Raw genomic sequence first — 23,983 nt, 5'->3', positions numbered from 1 at the left:
AGATCACAAGTCATTTTCATGAAGCATTTTTCCTTTATTAAATTTAGTGTATAATATGATTTTGAAGGAAAAAAGGCAGAGATCCTTGATGGTGCAAAAGAGTGTAGTGTAGAGATTTCTTGAACTGTCTGATGAAACATGTTTTCATCATGATAAGCCTACCAAAATTGCTATAGGGTTAATGGTTTTCCACGTTACAGAAGAAGTTTTGGATCCTAATCTCCAATATAATTATGCAGCCGAAACACTTCCACAGTCAGCAAGCTCATTTAGTCTCTTTCTGCCTTGCTCACCATCACATGTCGCCTACCCATTACAGTACTACAAAAGACGAGCTTCTGTGATGTGCTGTTGAATATTCCATTCTCATGTCTCTGGACATCATCAACTACGCTTTCTTTTCTACTTAGTTGAAATTTTATTGCTTCTTGGTCGGTTGAAATTTGTTAGATTTAATTAATTTGTTGATGGTCTGTTGCCTGAATTCAATCCATTGCCATTGCCATTGCCATTGCGTTTGCGTTTGTTCAATTTGGTCATGTTTTGTTGAGATTCATTTCATTGAATTTTGATTGATTTTGAATAAAAAACTTAGCGGTTTAATTAAAAGTAATTTGTTATAAAGTACAATATCTTTTAATTTTAGTTTTAGTTCAGTTTTCACTTTAACTCGATATCAATTTTAATTAAATCATAAATCTAATAGTTGAATTAAAAAATCATTTATTTTAATTAAAAATCAATTGATTAGTTTACATTTAATTTTAGTTTCATCTCTTTAATCTTAATATATTTTAATTTATTTTCAAATCAAATTTGACTAATTTTCATTCTAAAAAGAATGGAATAGGAGCATCTCCTTGATGTATGTATTTTTTCTTCCTATGAAATCCATTACAATATAATCCTCCGTCTACTCATCTATGGATTGTCTTTCTCCTATCTAGTGGAAGTGTAAATAGTGTTTTTTGATAGGTTCAGTGGCAACGGTGGATTTCAGGAGCTTTGTTTTGGCGGCTGATTGCTTTGTTATGCGTTTTTTTTTCTTTTTTTTGGCTGTAGCTTTGCAGATTTAGACGGCTTTCCTCTCTAAGCTTCAGGGACGCTTCATGCAGTGAGGGTGATTGGTGGTCGGAGGAGCAACAGGCCAACAGCTCTAGATTCAACTTCTCTTCCACAAGCATAGATGCCTTTGCAAGGGCTCTCTTTATTGGCTATAGTGGTGGGGCTTAACACAATCGTAGGAGTGCTTCCTCCTTTTTCAGAAGCCTATTGCTTCCTCCTTTGCCAACTCTAATCTGGCAGTGCATGTTCCTTCTATGCAGTGATTACCGCTCTCCTTCAAATTTGGAAGTTTTGGCTCTGTGTTGCTTAGAGATGGCGGTTACTCTCTGTTTTTCAACTTCATTCTCATTGCCTTGGCTGTGGTTGAAGGAATTAACTCTTTCAGACCAAATTTTTTTGGTTTTGGGCTCCAGACTTATGGGCTGGTGTTCTATTATATTGGTAGACCAGGACCTTTTCCAAATCTTTGGGTTGGATGCATTTTTTATTGAATATATTGAGGAAAAAGAAAACCTATATTGGAAAAACAATTTGTACAATAACACGCAAATTTTTTATTAAACTTAAAATGGTTTACAAGTCTAAGAATAAGAGTTGATCGATATGCTATAAAATAATAATCTTTTAACCTCTCATCTGCAATCCTCACTGCTCATGAATAAATTAAGAAAATACTAGACTTTTCTAATTATGCAGCCCTAAATCAAGTGAAATTTATAAAATTAAACTAAACAAAATTTAGATTACGAATTTTCTTTTATGGAATTCTCAGCAAACTGGCTAATGTTCAAAGGGAAAAAAAAAGAATCGATCTTAAAAAATCTCATAACAATTGATGAGATGATAGTCTTATTACAATTAAGTAATAATTCAGTTCCTATAAATAAAAATCATTTACAACATAAACCAATATCAAAATAACACAAATGGTTTATGAAAAAGTAATTAATCACACTAACTCAATGGTTTATTGGCCTTGTAACAACCAGCAATTCTTGAGCTGGGACCTCGCACTTTCCCTAAAATTCTTCACCCTCATCAAGCAGAAGTGGGTGCAGCAGGCTCCCATCCCTGATGACCTAGCTCTGCTCGTCTTCAACAAGTAACACACCGGCCCACAATCCACCCCTTTCCCTTGTATCACTACTCCCCACGCCCTCGTCGTCGCTTCCGCTTCCTCTTCCTCTTTCTCTTCCTCTTCCTCGTCTTTCTCCAATTGCTCCACGAATATCAACCCTTCAGGTAATGGCGCTTCTCTTTTCCCCCATCTTTCCATCACTAATGGCCAAGATTCTTCCTCCACTGCCTTTTCCGTCTTCAACGTCGTCGTTTCTCCTTTATCGTCAACCTGGACTAACAAAGGCGCTTCTCGTAAATTCTTCACAATCTCCACCACTGAATCTTTCATCCACTCATCCATCTTCTCATATACAACCGCCACGTCATCACCGTCATTGATCTTATTCTTATGCTTTGTCACCGCCATTCCCATTCCCGTCCCCATCGAAACCGAACAAATCCTCCATTGTTTCCGTCTGGAACAGGCATCGATCGCGAGGGAACACAGCCCAACACGAGCATTCTGATTAATCGGTTGAGTGTTTCCCGGCCAGCGGCTATTGATGAAATGGTGGTTCCCGTGACAACGAATGCCCGCCGATGCCATCTATGGAGAGAGTCGGAAATCGGAGATCGCGATTAACACCTTGCCTGGGCTGGATTGGCTTGGTTTATATGAGACGTAGAAGAGAGTGATAGGGTGACGAAGGAGGCAAGAAACAGGGGATTTATTGGATGGTCAAGCTTGGCATAATCAAAAGACCGTGTCTTTTAAATAGTTGAGTTTTGGTCCATCATTGCCCAACTCGTAATATAATCCTCCACACCTGAGGCCACCTAAAATCGCCATCTATTTTCCAAGCTATCAAATCCAACGGTAATAAACGTTTGATTTCAATTGTTACTCTACCATAAGACACAGGGAAGAAGCCAAGGTTTAGAGAAGAGAAGCGAGATTGAATCAGAGCCGTTGATGGAGAAGAAGGGGGAAGTCCAACGTGGAGAATGTGGCGGGTAGTGCATGAAACGGAGAGAGCACGTGGAGGCACGCACTAATTGCATGCAGCGTCGAGGGGGCACACGCTAAGCATCTCCAGCAACTGATTTCCATTGAATGGTTGACACGAGGATTCCTACTCAGCAAATGCTTATTTGGCAACGTTTACATCACGAGCCTTTTTTCTGCTATTTTCAATTTAAGTCTACTTCCTGGATTTGACTTGAATTTTTTTCGTGGGAAATCTAAATCAAACATTTATGTTTTTTTATTTATTAAAATTTATCACATTAAATTCTACCATGGTGGGGTTAAATTACTCTATGACTTGACTAGTTAGATTAAAATATCTTTAATTTACTTCTTTTTCAATTTATCCGTGAGTTAATATATTAAAGTTTTTACTCTGTTTCCTCAAGCACCTCCCCTTATAATTTTCGCTTATTTTAGTTCCGTCAAATGCAGTGTGGCTTTATGCGGTCATTTGCTTTCTGTTAGAGCTACCCTACCCATTTTGAAAGTCAATTTCGTCTTCACTGCTATAACTTCCATATGCACAATTCGATGGTTTGGTGGTTATGCAGTTTCAATTAAATAGACCATTTGATTTGAACAAAGCCAGAAATTGAATCAGCTTTATTATCATTCTGTAGATTTATTATACCTATTCTTTCCTTTGCCAACTTATCACCCAATTTTTTTGGCATACTTTTAACTATGTGTCGATGGCTTTAGGAATTTTTCTGAGTTTGATAATGGTCTGGTGGTGTTGGATGCAAGAAAATGATCCAAAGGGGCTGTTAGAAATATTGAAATTCAAAAACAGATTGTTGCACTAATTTTCAATTAGTGCTATCATTTTTGTATATATCATAAGGGTAAAACTAAGAAATTAAGGAACAATTTTTCCCTCCATAAAACTTAGAAATTGGTAGAGCAATAAACTCATTCCAATTGCGTATTATTAATACGGAAAAATAAACGATAATAAAAGAAGAATAATTTTGAAATAATAAATTGGTAGAGTAATTCTCCCTAATATTAATTAATTTTTTTATATATATATATTCAATTAATAAGTATGTACACTACGCACTTTTAAATATAAGTGTTTTTTTATTTTTCAAATTATTTATTTTGTATATTTTAATAAATTTACTCTCATATTTAAATCAATAAAAGGTGTATATATCTCTTTATTGATATTATGTCACATGTATATCATGTTAAATCCATAAGCATCAATAAATTTTTTATGATAAAAAAAAATTATAAAACATTTTGTGTTGAGCAGTCCAATCTCTTAAATGCTCCTCCTCCTTAGTCCTTATTTCCTATAAACCACACGAGTAGGGTAGGTAAAATGAGCGGCCGATAGTTAGCTACACAGCCAATCACGTGGCTTGGCTCCCTGTATGCAATATGGTTCATTCAATGATCTCTGCACCTCCACCAAACCATTTTCCCTCTGCATCTGGATCCATATATTTTTTTATTAATTCAAAATTACATATTATCAAAGTAATTTTTTTAAAATTATGGTGATTTTAATTTAATGCTTTTGACTTTGATAAAAATAAATTATTATATATGTTAATAATATATTTTATTTATTATTAATCAGATGTATAAACACCTTAATGTATTTTAAAATTTTCGTACGCTATGATATAATTGTTGATTCATGCAAACCATAAAACATACTCAATTTTCATAGCAATATTCCCTTTTCTAAAAGAACATTTTCATAATTAAGAAAAAATGCAAATTAATTTGATGATAATAATTATTTATATTATACCTAACCCACCAAATGCTTTTGGTATGAAGGCTGGTATGTATTTATTGATTAATATTTTTTAATTCTTTAATTTCTTAACATTATCATCAAAATTAAATTAAGTCATTGCTCACTATTCCTTCCAAAGCAGTTAGCTAATTAGAAGAGAAAATGAGATGAGTCACAAGCTCACCCAACTTCCACTACCTACCACCTTAATTATGCACGTATATCAACCCTCCTCCTCAATTCTATCTCTGAAAACCATCTTCACAACTCACAAACTCCCCAAAAATAATCTACAAAATCAACCAGTAAGCTCTCTCTCTCTAAGCTTTCTCTTTTGTCACAACTGCTGACTGAGACAGATACTAATGATTTTGGCTTGTTTTGCGCAGTGGGTTCTGAAGTGGTTATGGTGGATGAAGTCCCTTTTCCTTCACAGATCACTACCTCCAAGCCTTTATCGCTGCTTGGTCAAGGTAAAAAGAAAAAGAAAAAAAAATCCCTCCGCAATTCAAGTCACTTTCTTTACTAAAATTTTAAATCTGTCACTAATGTGTTTCTTGTGGGCTGAGACAGGAATCACAGACATTGAAATACACTTCCTCCAGATTAAGTTCACAGCAATTGGAGTTTATATAGACACTGAAGTTGTTGGGCATCTGCAACAGTGGAAGGGAAAACCAGGAAATCAACTAGCAGAAGATGATGACTTCTTTGACGCTCTTATTGCTGGTGCTTAACACATTTTCCTCTGCAGCATATCTATAATGGAACAATTTTCCATAACCAAGTGAAATATTTTTCTTTCAATTAAAATGTGCAGCTCCAGTGGAGAAGTTCATAAGAGTTGTGGTGATCAAGGAAATTAAAGGATCTCAATATGGGGTGCAGCTAGAGAGTGCTGTGCGAGATAGATTGGCAGCAGATGATAAATATGAAGAGGAAGAAGAAGAAGCCTTGGAGAAAATTGTTGAATTCTTCCAGTCCAAGTACTTTAAGAAAGACTCTGTTATCACATATCACTTCCCAGTTTCTCCAGCTGCTGCTGAGGTAAAAACTCTACAACTTCACAGCTTGTATTGATTTTTTAGCAGGGCAGGTACTAATCCATTAGATGGATTTGTCCAATGTGGACAGATTGCATTTAGCACAGGAGGCAAAGAGGAGGCAAAGATGAAGGTAGAGAATAAGAATGTTGTAGAGATGATCAAGAAATGGTACTTGGGTGGAACTAGGGGGGTGTCTGCCACAACCATATCCTTCCTGGCCAATAACCTTTCTGCCCATTTGTCTAAATGAAAATGGGCCTTCCTGGGTTTCTGTTTGTATTGATTGCTTGGGAGTTGGGATCAATCAAAGTTTGAACCTTTTACTTTATGTATGAAGTGAGCCTCTTTGTTCTGCTTCTTCCTCAAATAAAATTTCCTGCACATTTAAGCTTCTTTTTTAAGTTTGAGCCTTTATGTATTGGGCTTTGAAAAGTATTTAGCTCTTCTGCTTACAATCTAATGAGTTGTATGATATGCAATTTAGATAGGGAAGGCCTAAGCCATCCACAAACTCTGCAAATGTTTGCATATTGGCCCAGTTCATTTCTCTGGCATGCAAAAAAAAAAATACATCCTGTAACTGAGTGACCCATCTGCCAATTACTTTTAAAAAAAAAAGGAAATGAAATTTATTATTATTGATATAAGGGAATCCTACCCATCACTTGATTAAAGATAATACAAAAAAATATCATAAGGGAATCCTCCCTTGTGAAAGGATTGAGTAAAGAAAGTTGAGCTAGATGTAGGAAGTAGAAAATGAAATTTAATATTTTGAAATGAAATGTGGGGGGTGACCCAAATGAAAAATGATGCTAAACATCAAGTCTTAATCACAGCAGAGATGTCCTCTTCATTATTTAGCAGACAAATGTGCAGAGAGCAGAGGTAGTGCAATGAATGAATTTTCGTAATCATGGACCCACAAAAGATTTTCAGAAAATACAAAATAAATAAAGAAAAGAAAGAGAAATGAGTTTGAGATTCCATTCTTTAAGCACAAAATCATGATTCCCTGTTTTACATATGCCCCATCAAATCAAACAGGGAAAAAGTAGACTATAAATTAAGCTTCCTTATCTTCATAATACATTCAATATTTCTTCTTTTATTTTTCACAAATTTAATCATACATTAAATGCTATTAATATAACAATGGTTGGAATCCATAATCATTTCTTCCTTTCAACTTTGGACTTGAAACACACTCTTAAATTTTATTTTACAAGTTATCTTAATTAAACTCTATTGAGTATTTGGGATCTTGGCATTAAAATTTGTCATTTAAGTTTCTTTGAAATTGATTTTTTTTTTTTGAAAAACAAAAAATAAGGCTTTTTGGAAAACGCTTATAATTAAAATATCATCCAAAGTGTAAGGGTAATCAATTAACTCAATTGAAGCCATCCAAACACTTAACTGAAACCCTTTTATACCACTTTTGGTTAGGAAGAGAATCCCCACGAGGGTGGCACATGCCCCCATGAGTATAAATTCTCTCTTTAGGCCAAGATCAACTCTTTTATTTAATAATCACCTTAATTCCAAGGTATTACATTTCTAATCTTACTTACCATAAAGGAACATAAAAAAATTAATATAATTTGATTTGCTTAAGTAAGAATGGTTAGAGTTGGAGTTATAAATAAAAATCCTACCTTTCAATATATCTTTTTAACCACACCATATGTTCTTCTATATATATTTGGGCTTAATAAAAATATATCTAACATGGAAGCTACTTCATCACAAAAACAAAAAATGGATTCATACAATAGAGCCTCTTGATAAGAAATGACAGAAACAAGTTGGGAGATAAATCTTGTTAAATTCTAATATAAAATCCATGGAATTTTAACACAAAGCAAACAACAAACAAGCCTCCTAATTAATTAAGCATAATTTTCTCACCCACTAAACATGTACAAACAAAGATTTCCTTTTAGAAATCTTCAATCCACATAATGATTCCTTCACAGCATCCAAGTATGTATTTCCCTCTATCTCTATGTACGCATAATTACATCAACCAATTCAGCATTTCAAGATCAACCTACCTCATCTGCAGCCATGGACACATCACTTTGAGCTGCTGCTCCATTTCCATGAATTCTGATCCCAGCATCAGCTTCTGCACCATCCGAACTTGCTGCTGGTGCCTCCAACAATGACTGTCTACAAGTTGGACAGGAAGAGTGTGATCCCAGCCATGTGTCTATACACCTTACATGAAAACCATGGCTACATTTTGGCAAAACTCTCACTTTCTCACCATCCATGAACTCTCCAAGGCAAATTGCACAATCTGTGGCTTTGATGTGTATCCCTGCAGACCCATATATGACCACAGGGATCTGTCTCAATGCACTCTTTTTAAGCCCTGTTGCTGCTAAACGAGCTGCAGCCTCATCAGGTGTCTCAAAAGCAAACCTTCTGCTACATCTTAAGGCACATCGTACTATCGAGTTTAGTCCAAGCGCGCATATTAATGCACAGAGCAAAGCTGCAAGGATTATCACCATGTTGGTGTCAAAATTGGCCTCGCTTGTGTAACTATTGCGACTTCTGCTTCCATTTGCTGGTGCTGGTGTGCTTGATTCTGTATCTAGAAGCAGCCGATGAGGACGATGAGGAAGAGTTACCATTCCTGCAAATAATTTTAAATCTGCGTATATTGAGAAGCTTAGAAAACCCTTTTGGCCTTGTGTAACTTGTTTAGAGCTTCTTTAATGAAGTTATGCAAATAGGCTGGAGATTTCATGGTTCCAAGGCTTCGTCTTGACATCAAATCGAACCACGAAGGAAACTGAAAGCAAAGAGTTCATTCTATCTGCTAAAGAAGCTTCCCTTTGTGTTGGATTTCTATTTCAAGGGCTTGTAATGGAGGATTTCTTTCAAAAAAAAAAGAGGATTGATGGGTTTTGATGCTTGAGGAAAGGGGCTGTAGAAAAGTGTTACCTTTGAGGTTTCTTGCTTTGGTTGTTGTTGATCTGCTTTTAGACAGGAACACAAGAGAGAGAGAGAGAGAGATGAATCTTTTAGTTATGGGGCAAAGGACATCAAAAAAGCATCCTTCTGAAAGGAAAGAAAAGAGTTGAATAGCAGCAAGTAAGAACCTTTAAGCCCAATTTCAAGAACAAGAATGAGCTTTTAAAGGGTTGCAATTAAGCTCTCCAACAAGAATTATGCTACTCTGAAGAGAAGAGATGAGTGATGGCTTAATATTCGTGAAAAAGGTGAAACAACAGAGTTGTTGAAAGTGGGTCTAGTCTTTGGATGTGGCAAAGGACACTGGAATACATATGAGAAAAAAAAAAAGAAAAGTAAAGATACCAAATAAAAGAAAGATACTGTGTTTGGTGTCTGCACTTCACTTCATTATTGTTGAGAGGGGAAATGGACAGTCACACAGGCACAGAGAGAGATTTAACATAAAAATTTGGGTAAACTATAATTTAGTCCCTCTGATTTAGTGAAATGTAACCTTTTGTCCCTCTGTTTTAAAAAATCTTCAATTTAGTCACTGTGATTTTTAAAAACTATGATATTAGTCCCTCCCGTTAGATTTTCAGTTAAATCACCGTTAATTTTAGTTAAAAAGACTAAAATACCCATTCTCTCTCCTTCCTCTTCCTCCTCTTCTTCTTCTTCTCCTTCCCGATCTCCTTCTTCTTCTTCTTCTTCTTCTTCTTCTTCTTCTTCTTCTTCTTCTTCTCCTGCCCGATCTCCTGCCCGATCTCCTCCTCCTCCTCCTCCTCCTCCTCCTTCTTCTTCTTCTTCTTCTCTTTTCCGATCTCCTTCTTGTTCTTCTTCTTCTTTTTAAAAAGAAAGAAGATCGGAAAAGAGCATAGTTGAGTAATTTATGTACCCATCATTGATATGATACTCTCTCTTTCGGGGCATATTTTAGCTAGGCCAAAATCTGAAATTTTAGGACAGAAGTTTTCGTCTAAAAGAATGTTGTGAGGCTTGTGAAAAATGCCAACATCATCAGGCGGACCATTTGTACAAACAGTAAGCATATGCATTGAATCATTATCCTAAGTGAAGTGTTTATCCTAAGCAATATAAAGATCCTCAAAATTTCCAGCAACACTGGTTCGCTCATTCAGATTTCTTTGAACTTGAATGCTCTAATCGCCTGAACATCGGACAACATCTATGATGCCGGATCAACATGACGACCACAAAAGTATTAGCAGCCAGAAACAGTAAGCTTGCTAGCTTTGGTAGAAAAATATTTTTGCCCTTAAATTCAAGCATATAACCCCAGAACAACCAATGGCTCTGAGCACCCATCCATACAAGCATGCAACTTATGCCTACCCACCTCAACTTCATATTGCTCTATGGAAGTATCAGTGGCAACAAGCAAAAGAACCAGACAAAGTACTGTGCTGTGATTACCTGAAAAAGAGGACAAGCACCACACAATTGTAAGCAAAAAGAAACCACAGTTATAAGTCAGAGTCGAAGAGTGTAGTTGACTCGTAGTAAAAGAAACTTGATTCCTTCCTTAGTTTCAATAAAATATATACATATAAGCAAAGAAAAAGGAGAATAGCTCATTTTCTCATAATTAGGAACACAGTAGAAAGTGGAAATTCGAAGAAGATGCTTTTGAAAGATGATAACCAACCTTATTGAATGCAACAAATACAACTGTCTGCAGGAAAAAGCAAAATGGAAGATCTGGTGCAAAGCAGAAAATGAGAACCAGCTGGACTATCAGTTGAGGCAAAAATGAGATGAGCTTTTCCACAATTGAAAATTCATGTTCATAATGGAGATATATGTGATAGAAATAGATGGAAAAGTTGTGTCTTGGATCTGTACGAGTGAGATGGTACAGCAATGCCTCGTTCAAGAACTCCCATCCATATAAGTAGAAAAAAAGTGCAGTACAAGAGAGAAAAACGGTTCCGAAAATCAGTCCAAACTTAATTCTCTCTCTTGTAAATATCCTTTTCAATAGACTCCATATACCACGTTCCCTAGGTCCTCCCAAACTACTCTGTGATGGCTTCTGTTGACTGGATTTCCAATTCACAAGGAGAGGCCTCTGACCAGGTTGGAAGAAGCATGGATCAAGAACCAAAACAACAGGGAGCGCATAGATTATAGGATAAATTCTGAAATGGACAACTAGTCCATACCAAATTGCAGCTTGGACCACATTACCTACACAGAATGGGAAAAAAAACAAAAAAAAAATTGTTAGAAGTGATTGGATGGTTCTTAAACCAATAATTCGTAGAATACAAAAGAACAAATGCCAGTACTCAAAACAGAAGAGAGAAACTCAAAGAATCTGAACCCCTTCTACTTTCCAATGGATTTGCATCAAAGCATATAACCATAGATATTCTTGACTTTGAAAATTCGCTAAAGCATTCAATTTCAATGTACCAAGCCTAAAAAAATTCTAGCCCCTCGGTGCAAGTATTCTAATCCCCGAGCAACGCCAATTGCAATGTCGTGCAGTGTTTCCAATCCCAATTTGCAATTAGCTGTCGAGGGATTTTCTTCATATATATACTTCTCAAGAGATCCATTGGACATGAACTCATAAATTAGAGCCCGTTTTGCACCCTCATAACAGAATCCTAAAAGATTAACAATGTTGACGTGAGATGTCCGACTAATGCTTGCTACCTCGTTAACGAATTCTTCTCCATTACTTTTTGATTCCTTCAAGACCCTCACTGCCACGAGAAGACCATTAGGTAACTTGCCTTTAAAAACTATGACAAGAGCCGACTTGAGTAATTCATCACAAAGGAACTAAAGAAGAAAGGATATCGAGGAGATTGGGAAGGAGAAGAAGAAGAAGAAGAAGGAGATTGGAAAAGAGAAGAAGAAGAAGAAGAAGAAGAAGAAGAAGAAGAAGAAGAAGAAGAAGAAGAAGAAGAAGGAGATCGGGAAGGAGAAGAAAAAGAAGAAGAGGAGGAAGAGGAAGGAGAGAGAATGGGTATTTTAGTCTTTTTAACTAAAATTAACGTTGATTTAACCGAAAATCTAACGGTAGGGACTAATGTCATAGTTTTTAAAAATCACAGTGACTAAATTGAAGATTTTTTAAAACAGAGGGACAAAAGGTTATATTTCACTAAACCAGAGGGACTAAATTACAGTTTACCCTAAAAATTTTACTATTTAATCTCGAATTGTAGATGGGTAGGGGTCAAATTGAACTTTTAAGAATCAAGAGGAAAGAAAAAGGTAATTGATTTTATGGTACCTGATCCTAACTAATCACAATTAGTTGCTTAAAAAATTTATGCTTATATTCTAGAGCACCAAATCCTTCTCCCACTCTCTTCAGTCTTTCCTTTAATCAAAAGGTCAAGTAATTCCATCCATCCCATTGTTTTAGATGCTGCTAATTTGCTATACTTTTCTACAACATTAGATCACACTGTATTTTACATTACCTCATTCTTTGTATGATAATTGAGATTTAGGATCACCATTACCATGCAAGTTGGATCTTTTTTTTCTTCAAAAAAAAAAAAAAAACTAATTAGCCCATTTGTCATCAAATTCTCACATTCCTTAATTTTAGAAATATTAATATACACTATAAATCACATCTTACCAAATTAAAAGCACATTGGAGGTTCCCCACTTTGTAGTGGGTGATCAACTAGCATAAATACTATTATGGTCAAGTAAAACTACAAGTAATTATAAAAATTAATTCCCTAGATTCAATGTTGAATATTTATCTCATAATATTAAAACTTAATTTTAATAATAAAATGTTAAAATAAGTTGATTTATTTTTCTATTAGAATTTGATTTAATAAATATAAAATTAGTGTTACAAAATTGAATTAAAAAGGTGAAATCAAAATTAAATAAATCGTATATTTTAAAAAGGTGATTTGACAAATACAAAATAATTTCGTATAGATTGAATTATATTGAAAAATTAAGTAAAAGTTTTGAATCAAAATTAGTTAAGATGAAATTATTATCTTACTCATGAAATACCCATTTCATTCCAAAACAAAAACTGAATTAAATTGATGGCCTAGTCTAGGGTGTAGAGAATGGAATTACTTGTGAGAAAGTGAAATTGTTACCCTCAAGGATAGGGAAAAACCATGATGGTATTGGCACATGGAGATGTTGTGTTATGTCCAAGAGAAAATGAAGCATAGGCCCACAATTGTGAAGTGTGATGGACAATCCTTACACTGTGGAGCCTCACAACCCACAACACTTGTCTCCCTACAATTAAAATTGAGTACCTCCATTCCATCACTATGTGCCTTCTTCACCTACTTTGCTGCCCCATATTTAAACCCACTGCTTTTCTAGGTGAACTGATCTAACTATATCCATCTCTCCATACCTTCTCCATCCCCCAATTCCTCCCCATATTACATTTGGAGGAAGCTTTTAAGAGCTGGTATAAATTTTTTAAGTAATAAGTACACGAGTATACTTTCCCACTCGGAGAATCGGCTCATCAGATTTGAAATTTTAGAGTTTGTGGATATTTAGACTGTTTTTTGAAGTAATAAATCCAAACAATATTTATTGACTAAATTTTACTTAATATGCATAGTTATCAGAACATCTTACACCCTGAAGAAAAAAATATTATATAAATAAAAGGCAGCATGCTATTAAATGATTTCAATCTAAGTATGTGCGCATGAACCTTACTTCTTTTACTTAGCTCCTTATAAATTCAATAAGAAAAAAAAATTATTTATATTTTATTATGTGAAACAAAAAATTTTTGAGATATAGTTTTACAAGGTCTTACACGAAGTGTCATTTGTCAAGAGCATATCATTTTCACTACAATCTAATATTCTACATGATTCATGAAACGGGTTTCTTATTGTCGATCTTCCTCATTTGACAATGATGATGCCATTTTCATTATAATCCAGTCATTCGGTGGCTTCTTCCACCAACAAGTTTGATTGCATTGCAAATGAAGTGTTCAAAAGTTTGAATATTGTATTCATGAAGGAAACTGTTTCTTATGTTAATCAAAGAAATTGTTTCATGAATCTGATTCACTTGTTGTAACTGACGATGAACGTTTGTTTCAGGGTGAACATTGCAAATTGGCAGTCTGCTGCTCGGTCAAAAGAAAGAAAATTTCAGACAGAAGCAACTATTTGAAATCCAGTTATATGTTTGATGAGAAATCTATTGGTGCTGCTGTTTACTCTGGACCATAAATACTGTCAAACTATAGCTGTGACCTGCCTTTCCTTCAATCTGGACCACTCTGTTGTTCCAGTGCATGAAATGTGGAATGTATTGGGGCACAAGGTGGATGCAGTTTCTAGACAACATGTTATCATCTAAGACACTGACATGTGATGGAGAATGGCATTTTCCTACCCATATGACTGTGATATACAGCTCTGCATAGGTCACTAAAGAAGGAAGTACAGAGACAAATGACAACAACAGATAACTTACATGAAATCTTCCTTTTCTCAAACCCAGTCACTACCCAGGCCAATCAACATCTAGAACATGCAAAATCCACAGTTTCCTCTCTTTCAGTCTAACATGCCAACTTCATATCTGCTTATGGCTCTGCATCTCATTCACAGGCCTTCCCAACTCTTGGTAGGTTTACCTGTTTGAAATTTAGTCTATAAATAACAATACTTTTGTTAGAATAATTGACTTAGTCTTCAAATTTTAAATTATAGTGACTAGGCTAAATCACATGGTTAAGTTTTAAAAATTATATTCTTAAGATTTTAAGGCCAAATTTAAATTATTTATGATCTCATTTGAATTTTCAGTTACATTTTTAATGTGTAAATATCAGTAAATTAATAAAATCAGTAGACCACTTCAGTCTTATTCACACTCTTGCTTTAGTCTCAAAAAATCAACAATGGGATCAGGGAAGCAATTTTCTTAAGCCGCCTGTGTGCTTGAGAGATTCGAAGAGAAAAAAAAAATTAAGCCAATTCACAATCAATGCCGGAGAAGATCAAAGACGGGAGAAGGGAATTCTTGATTCACATTTAAAATTCTTCATTTACATTCAAGAGCATAGATGGAAATTCTCTGCTCACATTCAAGACATGAGAGCTGAGAGCTCACTTTGAGTTTACAACCACATTAAAATTCACATTCATGTTCATATTCAAGAAATTTGCAACTCATAAGTCAAAGAGAAATGTTAGAATAATTGACTTAGTCTTCAATTTTGAATTACGATGATTAGATTAAATCACACAATTTTTAAAAATTATATTTAAAAATTTTAAGTTTAAATTTAAATTATATATGATCTTATTTGAATTTTCAGTTATATTTTTAATGTATAAATACCAGTTGATGGGCGTCGAAACCACCAAAAATAAATTCCTGCTTTAAAATAAAATTTGCGATAATGGTAAGCAGGGTCGATCCCACAGAGACTGGTTAAATAGATTAATTCTATCGAATGAAATAAATTAAATAAAAATAAAATGGGGGGTTTTGAATATAGAGGAATAAATAAAATCAATTTAAAAGAAGAATCAATTTAAATTTAAAAGAGAGAATCAAGATGAGACACATTCAGTTAAAGGAATAATTTTAGTTCCAGATTTTATGGGTTGATCACGGATACAAAATAATCTCAAATTAATTAATAAACCAGTTATAGATATCGAAGACGCTTCAGGTATCCAATCCTTTCTTAATTTTAAACTAGTTGAGAGACGCTCGTTAACTAGCCCTAACTCTTGGACAACCGTAGGAGACGCTCCTAGAATTTAATCCAATTATTGCATTAAAAATTAAAAGGACCTGATTCTAACTAACAAACGCGAGACGCTCGGTTCGTTTAAGTTAGATTATATTATTCCTTAGGAAGGCCTTACGCAACCTAATTCACTACCTATTTCAGTTTAGTTAAACAATTACGGATTTAACTAACCTGAATAGCAGTCTACCATTCTATCAATTAAGCAATGGCGCCTTAATGCAACAACCCACAGAATGATATTAAGCAATAAACATAGGAATAATATAAATACTAATAATTGAAGAAACTATAAAATTACATCAATCTCACAACCCGTTTAACTGGAACTTTTAATTACCCTCTAACTGAAAGGAGAAATTTAGCCACACAAGTTCATGGCTAAAAATAGGAGATGAAAGATAAGATGAGATGATCGATACATTAGAATGCCCCCCTTTTTATAGTGCTAAGAGTCCTAACCCAATATAAGGATCTAAAATCAAAATTGAGTACAGTTTGACAGATAAGAATTATCTGTTTGGTGGTTCCCGGATTTCAAGTCGGCTTTGTTTGTCAAGTATGCTTGTGCCCATAATGCAGTCCATAACACAGCTTATCTAGAGTATTCTTTTATGAATTTGATTGTGGCCACCTTTTATCTCAGAATGTGGGTTCCCAATTGGATTTTTCCTGTTATCCTCCAATCCTACCAAGATAACGAAATTTAAACAAATCAGTCTGTTTTAAATGAAATCAAACTCAATGTCTAGATAATTTGTAATATTAAAGCTGCATAATTATGCATATTATCAAATCCCCCACACTTAGATCAGACTTGCCCTCAAGTATGTACTCATTAACAGAAAAAAATCCAAAAAACTACCCATAATCAATGGCTCACAAAGTTAACTCAACTTATTTCAAATAACCCGCATTTCACAGCAAAATCTCATCAATGTATACAAATCATAAAAGAAATACCAATACAATCTTCAAAAGCTGAAATGTAGCAAACTCAATATGTGATCATGCAATTAAGTTCTATGAAATTCTTAAATTAGTGCATAAAGAAACATATACCCAACCAACCAAGAAAGTTTTTTAAAATTATAATTTTTCACCAGGGAACCCAGGAATCCAGTTTTTATTTATTTTATCATTTTTATTTTTATTATTTTTTTCTTCCTATGGTTTTGGTTCGAGATTTTTTCGGCTCCTACGAGGGTATACTCTCCCAACACTGATTTGCTCCATTCACAAGGGACATCCCTTACTTAAGGGGAATGGGTCCGACCCACCCAAACCAACCAGTGATGGTAAACCATATTATTAGTGGTATGTTTCGAATTATTGACGGCTCCTATGGGGTATAATTCTCCCAACCACTAACTTTTTCCATCCACAAGAGACATCCCTTGCTTAAGGGGATCAAATGCCGTACCATTTGAACCAGTTAATGTTGGTAAACCACTCAAAAAGAAATTAATAATAATTTTTTTTTTTTTTAGTTCCCTAGATAGTAGTATCAAGACTCACTGCAGCAGGTTAAAGTAGAATTTCAGAATGCACTATTGATCTTTTATCAAGCAATATTAATTCATTTAAACATAAGTTTGCACATTTCAAACCATAAAGAAAATGCTAAAATCTCTTAATGATCTTCATAAAAAGATAAGAGAATGATATTTATGCCAGCTACCTAAAATAATTCAATTTAACTCTGAAAGTCAACTTTTATTTTATTTTTTTATTTTTAATTTTTTAAACCTTTTTTTTATTATTATTATTTTTTCCTTTAGGCAGAAAAACAAATCAAATAAAACAAAAAGAACAATTAAAACAAAAACAAGTGAAAGACTCTCCCCCACACTTGGATCACAATGTCCTCAATATGATAAAGAGAAAAAAAAAAAAAAAAAACAGCCAAAGCATATATACGTTCAGCTATTCCCCCACACTTGGGTCACAACAAAAAAAATAAATAAATAAAGAAATAGGAATAGAGTTTAGAATAGGACCCGGAAGGATGTCATGTGACGGGTTGCGCCCATTGAAGGTGCGAACTCGCGGCCATCAGTAGTGGTGGAGGAGGATATGCGTTTAGATGCCATGAGAGTATATGATGTGCGGCTACTATAGAACACTTACGCCTGGAAAAGAAAAAAAAATTAAATGAAACAAATAAAACAGAAATAAAAAAAAAATCAAAACGGAAAAAAAAAAATTTATTTTAAATATATATATTTTTTTTACCCATCATAGGGCTAGTTATGGGCATAACAAAAAAACACAAATATACTCCTGTAACTTTTTTTTAAAAAATAAAATAAAATAAAATCTAACTAGAGAATGGCAAGAGTAGTTCTAGTTTATAGTCGTAGCTAGACTTTATTTGAATATCATGGCTATCAGATAATTGGTGTTGGATCACTGAAAGTGATCTCTTTAGCAGGTTCCACCTTGAATCCTTTATAAAATGGCTTAAGAAATACTTGTTCAAATGATAATTTCAAACTATATGAAGTGCGATTCTCATTTATGAATGGAGGTGGTTGACCGGGCAGTGATTTATGCTCTATTTTCATCCCCTGCACAATAGAAGGTAAAAATTTAGTATGTATATTAGGTGGTTCCTCAATAGAAGCAATATAGTGTAACGGTTTATTTGCTTTTAATTCATATACCACTTCTTTTAAACAATCAAAATTTTCCTTCATATTTATTGAGCTGGATTTTTCAAAATTCTCACGAAATTTAGTATTCAACTCATTTCCATATTTCAATTTAAGCACTTGCTGAACTAGAAGTTTACTAGCATCCACTCTACACACACTAGAAACATTATTGGGGTGTTTCACATCATCATAAACATTAAATTCAATGATTTTCCCATCAAACTCCATGGTGAGAATGCCATCATAAACATTTATTTTTGTTCTAGCAGTAGATAAAAAGGGTCTCCCTAGCAAAATATCAGAAGAATTTGAGGATTTATTATCCTCCATAGGAATCACATAAAAATCAGCAGGGAATATTAAATTATCTACTTGCACTAAAACATTCTCTAACACCCCATCAGGATAAACAATAGAGCGATCAGCCAACTGAATCACCACACCCGTTTCTTTTAATGGACCAGCATTCAAAGATTGAAAAACTGATAAAGGCATAATATTTATTGATGCACCTAAATCACACATTGCTTTTTTCACACCAATATTGCCAATTTTAACAGGTATAGCGAATATACCTTGGTCTTTGCATTTGGTAGGCATTTTACTTTGAAAAACAGCAGATACCTTTTCATCCATACAAACCTTTTGGTAGCCTACTAACTTTTTTTTTATTTGTGCATAATTCCTTTAAGAACTTCGCATAGCGAGGTACCTGTTTAATTGCATCAAGTAAAGGTATATTGACTTCTACCTTACGAAATGTCTCAAGGACCTCCTTTTCTTCTTTCTCTTGTTTGGACCTAGCTAATCTCTGAGGAAAAGGAGGTTTAATGATCAGAGGTTCAGATTGCTCAGGTGCTGAAGCTGATTTATCTTGTTCAGGGACGATCATCTTGGTTTCTAGATTTGTACTGCGATTGTGCCCACAACTTACCTGATGAGGATTGTCGTGCCCAAAACTTACCTGACAAGGATCATCCTGCAGTTCTTTTTCACTTCTGAGTGTAACGGCACATACATTCTGCTTAGGATTCACTGTGGTCTGAGAAGGCAATTTACCTTGATTTTCCAATTTGTTCACCGATACTGCCAATTGACTGATTTGTGTTTCCAAGTTGCGAATACTCATCCGGGTCTCCTGTTGAAATTGTTGAGTATTAGTTGCCAAATTTTTAACAATATCTTCCAAGGACATAGCTGAATTAGATGAAGATGCTTGCTGCTGAAACTGTTTAGGCTGATAACTTTGAGAATTCTGCTGTTTATAGCTAAAATTTGGGTGGTTTCGCCATCCTGGTTTATACGTATTTGAGAAAGGATCGTACTCTCTTTGTGGAGGACCTAAGAACCCGTTGACAGCATCCACATGCTGGTCATCCTCTTGAAGTGATGGGCACATATCAGTGGGATGACCCATATTAGCGCAAATTCCACAAGCTTTGGCTTGTTGTGCCTTCTCTGCAACAAGATTTTCAACTAAAGTGGTTAGATGAGAAAGTTTAGACTCAACAGAATAATTGCTTACCTCAGAAACTCTCCTATGAGAGTCTTGTACAGGTACAAATTGTTGTGAATTTGCAGCCATCGTAGATATCAATTCCCTAGCTTCTCGGGGTGGTCTTTTGCGTATCGCACCGCCACTTGCAGCATCTATCATCCGTCTTTCCATGGTCGTGAGTCCCTCATAAAAATGAAGCATAAGTTGTTTATCTGAGATTTCATGCCTAGGACTGCTAGCACATAGACGTTTAAATCTCTCCCAATAGTCATGGAGAGTTTATGTTTCCTTTTGTTTAATTCCTGATATTTCTCTTCTTATTGCAGATGCTCTAGAAACGGGAAAGAATCGATCTAAAAATAATTTTACCATTTCTCCCCATGTAGTAACTGAACGCGGAGGTAGGTAGTACAACCAGTCTTTTGCATTGTCAGCTAGAGAAAAAGGAAATGCCCTTAGCTTGATTTGTTCTTCTGTAACTCCTTGTGGTCTCATGCTGGAACATACCACATGGAACTCTTTCAAATGTCTATGAGGATCTTCCCTTTCAATTCCTCTAAAGATGGGAAGGAGGTGAATTAATCCTGATTTCAGCTCAAGTGGTGCATTTAGTGCAGGATACACGATGCAAAGGGGTTGAGGGTCATCCACATTGTCAACATCCTGTATTGGTTGTTCTTCAGCCATTTGCTCTTCCATGTCAGATTCACCAAAGGTATCGTCCGGGTCAGATGTTGTTTCCTCTGTGCCCATGACCTATTCGTCGACAACAACCTGTTCTTCAACCGTGATCTCCTCTTCAACTGCAGCAACCTGTGCTTCAATAGGGAGTTGTTCCTCAATGCTGGATGATGAGAGATCTTTGTTTCGCTGTTTAGCCTCTTTTCTCAGTTTCCTTGCGGTTTTCTCAATGTCTGGGTTGAACTCAAGGCTACCTGCAAGATTAGAACGTGTCATTCAAAAAGAATTAATAAAACAATTTAGAACCAGTCCCCGGCAACGGCGCCAAAATTTGATGGGCGTCGAAACCACCAAAAATAAATTCCTGCTTTAAAATAAAATTTGCGATAATGGTAAGCAGGGTCGATCCCACAAAGACTGGTTAAATAGATTAATTCTATCGAATGAAATAAATTAAATAAAAATAAAATGGGGGGTTTTGAATATAGAGGAATAAATAAAATCAATTTAAAAGAAGAATCAATTTAAATTTAAAAGAGAGAATCAAGATGAGACACATTCAGTTAAATGAATAATTTTAGTTCCAGATTTTATGGGTTGATCACGGATACAAAATAATCTCAAATTAATTAATAAACCAGTTATAGATATCGAAGACGCTTCAGGTATCCAATCCTTTCTTAATTTTAAACTAGTTAAGAGACGCTCGTTAACTAGCCCTAACTCTTGGACAACCGTAGGAGACGCTCCTAGAATTTAATCCAATTATTGCATTAAAAATTAAAAGGACCTGATTCTAACTAACAAACGCGAGACGCTCGGTTCGTTTAAGTTAGATTATATTATTCCTTAGGAAGGCCTTACGCAACCTAATTCACTACCTATTTCAATTTAGTTAAACAATTACGGATTTAACTAACCTGAATAGCAGTCTACCATTCTATCAATTAAACAATGGCGCCTTAATGCAACAACCCACAGAATGATATTAAGCAATAAACATAGGAATAATATAAATACTAATAATTGAAGAAACTATAAAATTACATCAATCTCACAACCCGTTTAACTGGAACTTTTAATTACCCTCTAACTGAAAGGAGAAATTTAGCCACACAAGTTCATGGCTAAAAATAGGAGATGAAAGATAAGATGAGATGATCGATACATTAGAATGCCCCCCTTTTTATAGTGCTAAGAGTCCTAACCCAATATAAGGATCTAAAATCAAAATTGAGTACAGTTTGACAGATAAGAATTATCTGTTTGGTGGTTCCCGGATTTCAAGTCGGCTTTGTTTGTCAAGTATGCTTGTGCCCATAATGCAGTCCATAACACAACTTATCTAGAGTATTCTTTTATGAATTTGATTGTGGCCACCTTTTATCTCAGAATGTGGGTTCCCAATTGGATTTTTTCTGTTATCCTCCAATCCTACCAAGATAACGAAATTTAAACAAATTAGTCTGTTTTAAATGAAATCAAACTCAATGTCTAGATAATTTGTAATATTAAAGCTGCATAATTATGCATATTATCACCAGTAAATTAATAAAATCAGTAGACCACTTCAGTTTCATTCACACACTCTTGCTCTACTCCCAGAAACCAACATCTTCTAATAGCACCAGGTGTTTGGGTTCTTTTTATGGTTTTCTCAATGTACCTTGCGGGATCTTCTTTGTGTTTTCTCCATTCAGCTACGTGGAGCTTCATTCTCAAGAACAGGAAGTAGTAATTGCTTTGGGAAGCAATGTGGGCAACCGGCTTCATAATTTTAGTCAGGCATTGCATTTGGAAGAAATCTGGCATTACCATTGCTTGACATGGTTGTTTGTATGAGACAGCACCTGCCTAAGCGAGTGATCAACCTCACTTTCTTAATTCTGCAGTTAGAGGTGTTACAAAACGTGGTCCACATGAGTTGTTGGGAGGGCTTAAGAAGATTGAAAAGGATATAAGTCGTAGTATTGATGGTATAAGATATGGGCCTAGCCCAATTGATTTGGATATGTGTTCTCGCCCTGCAGCAATTGGAAGAGATCCTGCAACATTGCTTCCATTAATGCTGGGATTTTGGGAGGTGCAAACGTTGTAAGATTACACAATGTTAGAGATAATGCTCCAAACTGAATTTCCATAGAATCATTTAGCCAATCTCCTTTCTCTTCTCAAATCTCTTCTTTATCTCTTGTTTCTCGATTCTCCTTTTTCCTTTCCCCTGCCTTCCTGTCTCCTTCCTTCTCAACTCTTCTTCGGTTTTCTTTCCTTTTATTTCATCTGTTTCTTCCTTTTTGTTTTTGCTTCCCCCCCCAAATTGAGTTTCAAGAAACCTATGATATTGTTGTCTCTTGCGCGTTAGGAGATAAGATTGACCTTCTTTTTGTGTTAAATATGGTTTCTAATAGATTCGTCTTCCACCATACTCCTTTTTGCCCTCTGTGGCTTTGCCTCGGTATGAACTATTGATTTTAGGAATACTAACATTAACAATTCCACAACAGATTTTATATAGAACTCACTTCCTAATGCAACATGAGAGAGTATGGGCTACAGAGTTATCTTGTGTAATAGGCCTTATGAATGTATGATGTTGCCTAGTGTGCCTTGTGCCATTAATAAAAATGATAATCATTAAACATTTTATTGAATCTCATGAGAACAAAAGATTGATGTTAGAGAGAAGTGATTTGGGGTTCCATGTGCTGCATGCCGTCTGGAGTGTTATTCCCATTTGAATTTCTGTACTTCCCTTCTTGTTTTCAATAGTTATGTTTCAGTTTATAGATGACATGGTTTGAATTTCTGTACTTATATCATTGAGTGATTATGCAACCTAGAGGTAAGATTTAATGTATCCAAGTTAAATCCCTAAACTATTATCGTTTCTGGAAGAGTATTTTTTAACTCTTTGCACGTATCCGTTAAGTTGATCTGTATCTTGGAATCATTAGTATCTGTAAACAAGAAGATAAAGCTATGCAACATAGTATGTTATCAGGTATCAGAACTCAAGCAGAAGGTAGCAAATACAAGTGACTTGTTTCCTTACAAGAGTTATGGTGGCCTACACTCCCAAGCTTACATTAAAAGTTCACATGGTAGGGATGCATCTTGTTGGAAAGTCCAAGTGGGTTTGTTTGCGGATGGCCTTAACTACCCATTAGAAATTGACTACTCAAAAACCTAGCGGCTAGTGCCCTATACTTTGTTAGTGTCTTTCAACTCGGACCAACAGACAACCCCTTGTGAAGGGCTCTTTCAATTTGATCTGAACTGACATTCATTAAGATAAAATCCTTCCCACCTTATTGTGGATCTCATTTTGAGTTGGTCTTGGTCCCAAGATTGTTTCTCTTTGGTGCTTTAGGTTCACAAATATTAGTTTCTACTAGCATAACTTGTGTGCACAAAAACATCAAAAAAACTGAAACCATAAATACATT

The 23,983-nt window shown here is 35.1% G+C and overlaps 3 protein-coding genes across 4 annotated transcripts; 1 reads left to right on the top strand and 2 right to left on the bottom strand.

Moving 5' to 3' along the window:
- Window positions 1-13: 13 nt before the first annotated feature.
- Window positions 14-2,882, bottom strand: LOC110618547. Of its 2 annotated transcripts, none has more exons than XM_021761691.2 (2): window positions 2,150-2,882; window positions 14-401 (listed from the first exon to the last, which is right to left on the bottom strand). In XM_021761691.2, exons 1-2 carry the CDS (start codon window positions 2,729-2,731, stop codon window positions 270-272), a joined length of 714 nt encoding a protein of 237 aa, XP_021617383.2. In that variant the 5' UTR covers window positions 2,732-2,882; the 3' UTR covers window positions 14-269. The 2 variants fall into 2 exon arrangements, with proteins under 2 accessions (XP_021617383.2, XP_043814256.1); XM_043958321.1 differs by having other exon boundaries at window positions 14-404; window positions 2,153-2,882.
- Window positions 2,883-5,086: 2,204 nt separating this feature from the next.
- On the top strand, window positions 5,087-6,357 carry LOC110618709 (chalcone isomerase-like protein 2). Its single transcript, XM_021761923.2, has 5 exons — window positions 5,087-5,215; window positions 5,300-5,383; window positions 5,484-5,639; window positions 5,731-5,957; window positions 6,045-6,357. Coding segments are annotated over exons 1-5 (630 nt in total). The 5' UTR covers window positions 5,087-5,214; the 3' UTR covers window positions 6,207-6,357.
- Window positions 6,358-7,764: 1,407 nt separating this feature from the next.
- LOC110618494 (RING-H2 finger protein ATL72) lies at window positions 7,765-9,493 on the bottom strand. Its single transcript, XM_021761633.2, has one exon. It carries the CDS (start codon window positions 8,599-8,601, stop codon window positions 8,005-8,007), a length of 597 nt encoding a protein of 198 aa, XP_021617325.1. The 5' UTR covers window positions 8,602-9,493; the 3' UTR covers window positions 7,765-8,004.
- Window positions 9,494-23,983: the final 14,490 nt, after the last annotated feature.

This window comes from Manihot esculenta, chromosome 7 (genome assembly GCF_001659605.2).
Source record: "Manihot esculenta cultivar AM560-2 chromosome 7, M.esculenta_v8, whole genome shotgun sequence".
Lineage (NCBI taxonomy): Eukaryota > Viridiplantae > Streptophyta > Magnoliopsida > Malpighiales > Euphorbiaceae > Manihot > Manihot esculenta.
The sequence above is the reverse complement of the archived record's forward strand: the minus strand, read 5'-3'. Positions and strand labels throughout refer to the sequence as shown.